Genomic DNA, 10,040 nt, shown 5'->3' with positions numbered 1-10,040 from the left:
ACTATTATATAATTAAGGGGAGAAAAATCATCATGATTTGAACTTTATTTAACTTTAGTTTTTAACGTACGATAACATTTGATAAGATAACACTTTGTTATTGAACTGAGTTGAATTCACTATTTTCCATTGATTTCGTGAGGTGCTTTGTTACCTTGTTTAGATAAGTGCGATACAAATAAAGTTATTATAAAATTAATGTTATGATGACGATACAAAAATCCTCTATTAGTCCCACTTATTGGGAAATGGCTATATTCATGCTGCATGAGTGTAAATAGACACTCTGTAAAAAGTCATCAATTGCCAAAATAAAGAACGGATAAGTATGCATGGAAATAAATAAATAAATATAATGATAGATTTTATCAGTAAAACACATTGTCTGTTGTGCACACACGTTTTTAGATTGTGACTCGTGGCTCTAGGTATTGGGATAGTAAATAAATAATCTGGTAATGGGTTGTAGCTCAGTTGGAGTATAAAGCCCATGAATTTCTCACTTACAAATGTCTAACTATTTCTCTATTGTTATTGGTAAACATACAGATAACATATATCTATAAAGTACCTTCAGCAACTGCAGCATTAACATTGATAATAGTGTATGTAGTGAAATTTTTTTTAGCACATACAGCTAAAATCTTGATGTATGTAAAGTGTTATATTTTTTGGTAAAGCAATCAGGCATTACCAAGGACAGCCCGGAACACGGGGTCCTCGTTGGAAGGACCCCGCAGAGAAGTAAACACAGCAGATGTTGAGTTAATTGAGTCGCAGTCATCGATTTCTAGATGAATTAACTTTGTTGCAAAGTGTGACTTGTTGTCATCGCGATGGCGGAAGACAACGAGCTGGAGCAGTGAGTGTTATTGTCCGTCTACATGTCGCCAGTGAACGTGTGTGTCCGCGGCTTGCCCATATTTCCCCAGTGTGTGTGTTTGAATCCCAAACCCTGACACCCGTCCATCATACGGAGGAAGAGGAGGGGGGGGGGGTATTTAGGATCGACAGCTGTTGTTTATGTCGTGTTGAAAGATGGAGAGAGAGTGTGTGTGTAGCGGCTGTAAGTGGATCCTGCTAATAAAACAGATAGTGTTAGCTGCCGGGGCTGGGTGGTGAAAGGTCGGCGGAGACCAGTGCGTCTCCTCCGCTGAGACTCTGGTGGTACAGCCGCTCGGGTCAAACCGGGACACCGCCGCTGTCTGTCCCCCTCCATCCACTCACTAATGATTCACTTTCCTCCTCCGCGGACCGCATCACTTTGTTTTCTCTCGCGTAATTAGATTATTCTCCTCTGAGGCTTCGTGCCATGTTTGTCCTCCACTTCTCCCCCCGCCCCCCCCTGAGCCTTGTCTCTGTTTGTCCACCCAGGCGTGCGATCGACGAGCTCCTGAGGGAGACGGACCGGGCTCGGGTGAGAGCAGAGACCATGGGCCCCGGAGGATGGTGAGCACCGTTCGTGACATCCCATCTGTTTCAGCCCGCGTGCATCTGTCATATCTGGACATGGAGCTGCTACTTATCGGCTTAGCTGTACTGCACTGGGGGGGGGCTAATGTTGTTCTCTGAGTGTGCAGCTTGTTTGTGGTGAGTGTGGATCCCTGGGGTGAAAACAAGAGCAGCTACTATCCTCCAGGTCCACAGCAATGTGTTTACAATATGTACATTTTGAAAAATCTAATATGGTGACAAAAATATTAACGACCAAAAATGAGATTAGACAAAACAACAACTCAAAGCGCTCCATGATCCAGACTTCATTGTAGTATTTTCACTTTAGAGAATTGAAATCATCATTTAATTAATAATTTCTCACCACTCCACACCCCTAATGGCAAATCAATGTCGACGGGATAGCTCCTCTCCATTGAAGTCTTTTTAAGATATACCCGGAATATATACACCTCAAGAGATGGAATGAGTTGTCTCCTCTTAAATTCAGTCATTTTATTAAATACTATATAATGTATCTGAATAATCACAATTCAATTCCATGTCACCATCGTTTCACTGTACCACATAACCTGATTTTAGCTCTCATTATAAAATATTTCTAATCTTACTGAATGGTTCTACATGAGTGCAAAAAAACTATATAGTCAGTTTTTCACTATTTAAGTTTGTGGGATCCCTGGACATTTCCAAAACATTCTTGTAATGATTCTGATTTTTAACAAGTATGCTCATAATCCATATCAAATGCATCCTTTGCTTTTATATACAAGTCTTGATATTGAGCTTCATTTAAGAAAGAATTCTCCTTAAGATCAACATCTGTTTTTATGGAGGAAATCAATAGTGTCCTCAATGACTTATTAATGATATTAATAGTTTGATGCCGTCTTGCTGCTAATGATCACATCCCTCGTCATCAAGATAAAACAAACACATGTCCCACTGTCACATCAGGGTTAAAAACGTTGTTCCCTCCTCTGTCAGGTTGAAGTGTCCCCTGCGTAGCACCAACAAACGCTTCCTCCTCAACACCCTGCGCTCCACCGGCCTGCAGCTGCGCTCCAGTGAGCCCAGAGCCAGTCACTCTGCCACAAGATCGCCCACGAGGAGCAAGAGTCAGGACAGAGGCCTCGACCGCAGCAGGTCACCTCCCAGAGATCGAAAGAGCAATGGAGGCCACACAGAACAGAAAAAGCATCACAGGCACAGCAGAAGAACTAAAGACAAAACAGAGGACAGAGACAAAGAGAGGAGTCACAGACACAGAGACAAAAGGGACAGGAAACACGGGGACGACGAACAGAACAAACATAGACTTCGTGAGTGAAGCACCTCTGCTTATAGAGGAGGAACACGGCTCTACCAGAGACCACTTCCTGTCCAGGGAGGACAGAGGTGGGCACTCCTGAAACTGTTCTCAGATCAGAACGCACACCTGCCGATTCCTGTTCATCAGGCTGTTAAAATGAGGCAGAACAGACACTGAATTTGACTTTTTTTCTAATTCGAGATCTAACTTTGTTTTCCCCACAGAGAGACAAGCTGGACAATCGTCTTCTACACTTGTTAATTAATTGGTTAACAGTTTAGGTTACCAACATATTTTAGGTTTAGTTGATTCCTTGACATCGCTAACGCATCCAGTAGTTAAGATTTTCTTTTCCCATCAACTTTCCTACAGAAGTTTTAAGTAAATAAACTATGAAAGGGTCGATACAGCTCAGGACATAAGAGCATTTGATTTTTTTGTCAATGTCCTCCCCTCTCAAATGATTCATGGTTTGTTGTAATTCTGTTTCACCTACAGTAAAGAAGGATTGATTTCAATTATAATGTGATTATCATTCTCCTGTCATCATTCACTTGCCTTAATGTTTACATAAGCCGCGCGACTGTCGCCACTGGGTAAGCACGTTTTATCAGGTGCCTAACTTTCTGACATATTGACACCGGCTATCAGAAATGCTTTTGTTTGTCAAAGGAGAATTTAATTTTTTTTTCCTGACACTCCTGCTGGTGCCTTCGTCCTCAGATCCAACATGAGTAGGATAATTATAATTTAAATAGGCTGTAAAGGAAATAATAGCAAAAATGACTATGACAATAATAATCCTCTTGCTCAACTAAAATATTCACTATTTCCACGTATTTTTATGGGGTCATGGGGCCTTTTGAAAACAGATGGATTTGCTCAATTGTTAAAAATGTAATGCTGTTTTTATCTGTCCTATCCATGTGGTCAAGGTTAGGCTTCCTTCTTTTTATTGTTCCTCATCCTCGTCATTTTATAAACGTCTTTATGCTCACATATTACCCACATGTCTATTATAGCAAAGTGAAGCTGCGTTACTCCCCGCCTAAAGCCATTATGCAGAAACATTCTGTCTGTAAAGGGGACTAAAATGAATTTAACACCCCTCATGCTTCATAAATCACGTTGTCCTTCTCCACTGTAGTGGGGGAATAGCCTGGGTTAACTGTTTCCTTCCTCTTTGCAACAATGATCAAATATAAACACCATTAAGCCATAGTGCAGGCGGGGGGTGATTTATATGGAATTGGTTTACTTGAACTTTATTGCGTCTCTGAGTGCCCCATTAAGATACAGTGGAAAATGCAGCACTTGCTTTTGAAGAACTCGGTGCAAATAGTGTGTAGATAAAACACTATCAAGTTAAAAGCCTCATCGAGCTGCAGCTTACACGAGAAATACCTAAATTACACCGATCTTATAGCAGAGGCCCCGGATGTTGCATAAAGGCGCAGGTGAGCTGGAGACACGCTCGGTGCACTCGCTTGTTAATTGAGTTCTGTTGCTCTCTCCAACCTAATTGGTTTCACCAAGAGAGCTGCTGTTAAATGGGGCGAGCGCACACCCACACACACACGGACACACATCTGCTAATGGCCGGCAAACATGGTGAGAGTGCAAGGGGGAGTACAGCGACCGCTTGTCAAGGGCCCATCGTGCAGGGGACACTCGCTAAATGGTGTTAAATGATGCATTTGCAGAAGTGTCATGGGAACATTTTAAAAGTAACGAAGGTGTAGACAAAGAGGAGGAGGAGGGAGTGAGGTGATGTTTGAGCGTTTTCACCACAGTTTCCAAGACAGCTGTCTCTCCATGCAGGTCTCTTATCTCGCAGGTCAACCAATGTTTGCGCCCATCCGCATCGATTTATCTGCTGCAGTGTGCAGACAGGAGATGCATCCATATAAATTGTCGATGGGTGCATGTGTTTGAGGGCAAACCCTACATGGGAAACGGTCGTGCGCCCTAAGACTAGAAAGTGACACCCCTGACCAGGTTCTTTACGCATGGGTGTAGGGTCCCACAGCTCGAGGGGGCAAACACATGGGTGCAGGTTGTGGTATTTACAGAGGGACATTGATTTACGTGCTCACATGCGTTCTGTTCAATTCACTGAAGAAGGAAAAAAAAAGAAGAAGCTGCACAATATCCTGGAAACTGAGAGTCTCGAGCCAGGTCTGTCGTTGTGAGCAAACAGTGAAACCAATGGCCTGTGCGCTGCAGAGTCACATGGTGGCACAGTGACACACCTGTGTGGAGCCGCGAGGGGCCACGCAGTTGCGCCAGAGGCAGGTGAGAGCAGAGGAAGGTCCACGCAAGTCGAGGCAGGGCGCAGCAGCTCCGGTACATGTGCGCGCAGACGGCCCCAGAGCCCCATGTCCTCGGCAGCCATGAATCGGGAAGATCACTACTACCCCTCGCAGGTGTTTAAAGACTCCTGCGTCTACCAGAGACAGCAGGGCGAGGACTACAGCCACAGCCCGCCGCCTTGCCTCTACATGAGCAGGCAGGTGCACTCCATCTACACGCAGCCGGCCATGGGAGCCCTTGAGCAGGCCGGGCTCTGTGACATCGCCCCCTCCTACAACCTGCCCGGCCTGCGAGAGGAGCCGGGGGTGCCACAGCTCCACCACCCGCAGGGGCTCCAGCAGCAGACCCTCCAGCCTGCCGCAGGCTATGGAGACGTGGTGGAGCCGAGCAGATATCACCTCCCTTTCCCCTGGATGAAAACTACGAAATCCCACTCACACACCTGGAAGGGACAGTGGGCAGGTAAACCCCTCAAGCCGAAACACATCACTATTTAATAAGTATTAAAATAAGTATGAAATAATCCATAATTTAAACCAACTGAACCTCAACAGTGGATTTATCCTAGCAGGCCTCGTTTATGGTGTAATCGCTCATGTATTTTCAATTCAAGATCCATGCAGAGTTTTTTTGTTTCCAACATTACTCTTTTGCTGTGACGCCTGAATAATGACATCATGCTCCCAACAATATGATCATGGGTGGCTCAGTTTACCTTGTCAGTCAATTTGTAAGAGGCCCAGAAAGCCAGTGCTGCTTTGTTTTATATTTATTCATCAGGTCTTATCATCGCAAACAATGTGTGTTTCGTCTTTACACAACATGTTAACACATCTCTATATCAAAGACACACAATAGATGGGAACTATAAGACTATAATACGATGTTAAAACGCCAAAATCTGCCACATCCATGTTTGATTAAGGACTTCAAAAGACATGTGGAGATTTGATATTAACCGTGATTTTAAACTTTGCAGCTCAAATGACGGAAATGATTCGTGAACCTTATAAAGGAATCCGGAAATTTGAATGGCTTTATTAAGGTTTGCAACAAGTGCGACCAGGTGAAAAGTACGTGCTTGTTTTGTTTCCCGGCTAAAAGTTTCCTGGAAGTTTTTTTCTTTTTAGACAAAATTCCCAGAAAATATTACAATACATTTAGAATACATTTATTATGTTTTTGTAAATTTATACACAAGGCATTTTAACACTGAGTCTTCAAAGCCAATCACACCTCTCCTCTGACACATTTTTCTGCTTTTACGCACAGATTTGTGATAAAAGAATACGTGACTATTAGAGCCTATTGTGGACATAATGTGTGTATTGTTTATAACTGACTAATTCCGATAATTTTATCAATAAACGGCATGCAATTGTGATATAAACAAGTTTTCTGGGAAAATTGCTGTTGTGGGAAAACAAATGAGCCAATACTTTTTTTTCTGCCATGAACTATCAATGGCTAAAGACGATTTCTATATATTCATAAAAAAAGTACAAATTATATTGTTAGTCTGTAACAATATATTAATCACAATAATTAAAATGGGGCCTGTTTGGACTAAAGTTTCAATCGACACAAAACGCATTTAGGGATTTTGTACCCATATAATTAACACTGCGCGGACTAATTATGTGAAATAAATGAAATATCTGAGTGATCACTGATTTTTGGTGAAACATTTCTAAAGGTAATGGGGGAAATAATTGCACAATATTTTTCTTGGATAAGGCTGAGTAGATTCATTTCTATTTAGGTAAGAGTTCAAGATGAGACTTTGGTGCTTTTGGTTAAATTGGCAAATAAATAAGTGAAGTGACCAAAAGTGACCAAATTAACTTTGTCCACAGTTACAGCTATAATATTACCATAGCAGCACAAAGAAATATTCTCAACAAGCTTTGTCCTAACAAATTTAGATAAAAGTGAACTTTGTGACTTAAAAACTAATTTCCCCTAAAATCAAAAACACCTGCTCATAACATCTGCTGCTTCCAAGTTCCAGCTCGGACTGAGGACATATATTTAGAGCCAATCAAATTTCCTTATAACATTACAAGTGAATACATGTATATTCTAGTGGCTATCATAAGGCAAATATACACTGTGGTTTCTGCAGGAGCCTGGCGCGCATGCAAATCCAGTAAGCCTTAAGGCATGTGGGTCATTACAATACAAAATGCGATAGGTTAAATTATCACAAACAAATTGAAATTATTATCCAATCAAACGTGATAATAAACCTTTACAGTCTAATTTATAAAGACTGTGTCTGTCACCATAGGTGCGTACGTGATGGCTGAGACTGAGGAGAACAAGCGCACCAGGACAGCCTATACGCGCGCACAGCTGCTGGAGCTGGAGAAGGAGTTCCTGTTCAACCGCTACATCTCCAGGCCGCGTCGCGTGGAGCTGGCGCTGACGCTCGGCCTCACCGAGCGTCACATCAAGATCTGGTTCCAGAACCGGCGCATGAAGTGGAAGAAGGAGGAAGACCGCAGGAAGGTCAGGGTTGCAGACCCGGACCAGGACTCCTCCATCACCTCCGGAGACCAGGGGGAGGCCGCGGGAGGCGTCTCCTCCACAAACGGACCTCACGCCGCCTCGCCACCCGTGTCCCCGCTGCGCGCACACTCTCTGTCCGCTGCTGGGTCCCGAGAGACCGCGTAGGGCACTAACTATGTAAAGGACGACCCAGAGATACTGCAGGGACATTTTTTTCCAAGAAAACATGGAAAACCCCAAATGCACATTTTGAGAGGACTGGTAAAACTCATATTCCCCTTCTGCTGAACTTGTTGATCTCCTCCAGGCGCCACTGCAGCCCCTCACTGGATGTCACACTTGGATCTTTCCGATCTGGACTGAAGGGACATTGCTTTAATCAACTTCTCCATGCACCCCCCCCCCCCTTCTGTTTTAGAAGCAGCAACATGGATTCAGTTGCACAAACTTGTTTCTCACCACAGAGATGTGAGAGGCCTGTATAGTCACCATCACGCTAATGAATGTAAATACACATTATATGACTGTCAGGAAGAGGCTAAATATTTGCAATGATCGCATGTGTATATAAGCCTATAGTGTAAATTCTAAAACTATAATCGATGATCCACATATTTTATTGTTTAAAAGATTCATTTCACAGTATGAATAGGCTGTCGCACGTAAATTTTGAATAAAAGGAATATCACGACATGTGTATCTGATAAACGTGCACAGGTTAGATTCAATATAAACTCCAGTAGTTCATGGAAACCCCAAAATCTATATTTGAGAGGATTGCTATTAAGTCTGTGTCATTCACAAGGCAGCTAACACTGGACGATGTTTACTAATGTCCCAACTCTCTGGGATCATCTTCAAGGACCACTGTAAGCCCCATGGATCTGATTGGATGTTGCTCATCTGGACTGACGGGACATTGCTTTATCTTATATCTTAATGTAAATGTCACCACACCCCGTCATTTCTGTTTAGAGGCTGCAACATGAGACGTGAGAGGCCTGTATTGTCCCCATCATGCTTAAGAATGTTAATATACAGAACATGACTGTCAGGTAGAATAAAGTGTCAAACTAGAATCAGTGATGCACATCTTTTAATGTATGTATGATTGGCACATAAACATTTGGAGTAAAACAAAAAGCATGTGTAGGTTTGATGGCACTGACAGGGCTTTCAGGGTAATGGTGGGTCATGGCTCATGAGGCATTGGAGACGCAGGCGGCAGATCTTCTTCACTTCCTTGATGAGTGCTCCTCACAAGACTCCCTGCTCAGGGTGCCCCTCTTGAGGTCCCTGCCTGCCAGGACATTGATACACCTGAGGAGGCCCTCTTTACCTGGACACACGTTACGACTCAGGTCTGTTAATAGGATGTCCATCTGCTCCATTACGCACATATGTAATCTATATGCACTAATAGCCCTTATAAGTGCCACCAAACTAACTTTGGGGTTGAAATAAAAAATATGACAAGCACTTATTAAAGAGTAGTTGTGTCTGTATCACCTGACTCTTAGCAGATCAACAATGAACGGCTGGACACACACTGCACCAGCTTTGAGGGGACATTTCTCCACTACCTTACCAAAAATATTCACTAAATCCTCATGAGACAGAGTGTCCACTGTGCGGATGTCCATGTCCTTGTCGAGCATCAGTGCAGTCTTCAGGGACTTTATGACCCACTTAGCAACAAGCAGGACCGGTTCTTCTGCAGCTCTAGGTAAAAATAATTAGACCACAACATACCATAACAGCACAACAGACAAACGCCAATGTGCCATACACATAATTGTGCGAGATCATTTGTGCAATCTAGTGCAACTCTAGTGTGCTCAAAGTGCAAACAGTAAAGCACCCATGACGCAATATAGGCCTTTTGTGGATCCATATCATGAGTCATGGCAGCACATATAACTATTTTTTACAATTAATCCAATTTCAGATCCTCAAACTAAATGATACAAGTGCAAATCTCTCCTATTCACCAACTTTCTCTTGTGCATCAAACGCATATTCATGAAATATATTCGCAGGAAAATGTAATGAAATGAAACATTTGAGATCTTGGTATATTGGTCTCTAGTTGCTGCCAGAGCCAACTCAATGAGCAATGGTGACACCTGGTGGATGAAATCTGAAATAGAAGTTAGCCCATGGAGCTTTAAAGAATTCAGGACCTGAAGTTTTTTATTTCTTCCAATATAAACATTTAATATTTGCTCATTTTTGCTCAGATTGATTTGCGGAATTTAAAATACTTAAATGTGACAATGTGTTCGGTTTTGCATTAAGTCGTGATTTCTGTTTATGCTCTTAAACTATGATTTACAATTCTGATAATGCTAAATTAAAGTATTATTGTTTTAATCCATGTATACTTATAAATGTAAATATGCCTTTATAACACGTATGCTGTGAGAATGTTTAATGGTAACGGTGACCA

General features: G+C 42.5%; 2 protein-coding genes across 3 annotated transcripts; both read left to right on the top strand.

Annotated features, from left to right (window-relative positions):
• The first annotated feature begins 718 nt into the window (after nucleotides 1-718).
• On the top strand, nucleotides 719-3,296 carry si:ch211-140b10.6 (protein POLR1D-like). Of its 2 annotated transcripts, XM_062380042.1 has the most exons (3): nucleotides 719-862; nucleotides 1,375-1,449; nucleotides 2,443-3,296. In XM_062380042.1, exons 1-3 carry the CDS (start codon nucleotides 837-839, stop codon nucleotides 2,783-2,785), a joined length of 444 nt encoding a protein of 147 aa, XP_062236026.1. In that variant the 5' UTR covers nucleotides 719-836; the 3' UTR covers nucleotides 2,786-3,296. The 2 variants fall into 2 exon arrangements, with proteins under 2 accessions (XP_062236026.1, XP_062236027.1); XM_062380043.1 differs by lacking the exons at nucleotides 719-862; nucleotides 1,375-1,449 and adding an exon at nucleotides 1,456-1,590.
• Nucleotides 3,297-5,117: 1,821 nt separating this feature from the next.
• Nucleotides 5,118-9,063, top strand: pdx1 (pancreatic and duodenal homeobox 1). The gene is given in 3 exon segments (XM_062379250.1): nucleotides 5,118-5,135; nucleotides 5,137-5,542; nucleotides 7,371-9,063. Coding segments are annotated over 3 exon segments (810 nt in total). The 3' UTR covers nucleotides 7,757-9,063.
• Nucleotides 9,064-10,040: the final 977 nt, after the last annotated feature.

The sequence above is a fragment of the Platichthys flesus genome, chromosome 21 (genome assembly GCF_949316205.1).
Source record: "Platichthys flesus chromosome 21, fPlaFle2.1, whole genome shotgun sequence".
In the NCBI taxonomy this organism is placed as follows: Eukaryota; Metazoa; Chordata; class Actinopteri; order Pleuronectiformes; family Pleuronectidae; genus Platichthys; species Platichthys flesus.
The sequence above is the reverse complement of the archived record's forward strand: the minus strand, read 5'-3'. Positions and strand labels throughout refer to the sequence as shown.

What these genes read in the sequence shown, in the direction of transcription:
- si:ch211-140b10.6 (XM_062380042.1), top strand. Translation starts at nt 837, where the DNA reads ATGGCGGAAGACAACGAGCTGGAGCA. An exon ending in GAAGACAACGAGCTGGAGCA is followed by an intron (nt 863 to 1,374) that starts GTGAGTGTTATT and finishes TTGTCCACCCAG; the next exon opens with GCGTGCGATCGACGAGCTCC. An exon ending in ACCATGGGCCCCGGAGGATG is followed by an intron (nt 1,450 to 2,442) that starts GTGAGCACCGTT and finishes CTCCTCTGTCAG; the next exon opens with GTTGAAGTGTCCCCTGCGTA.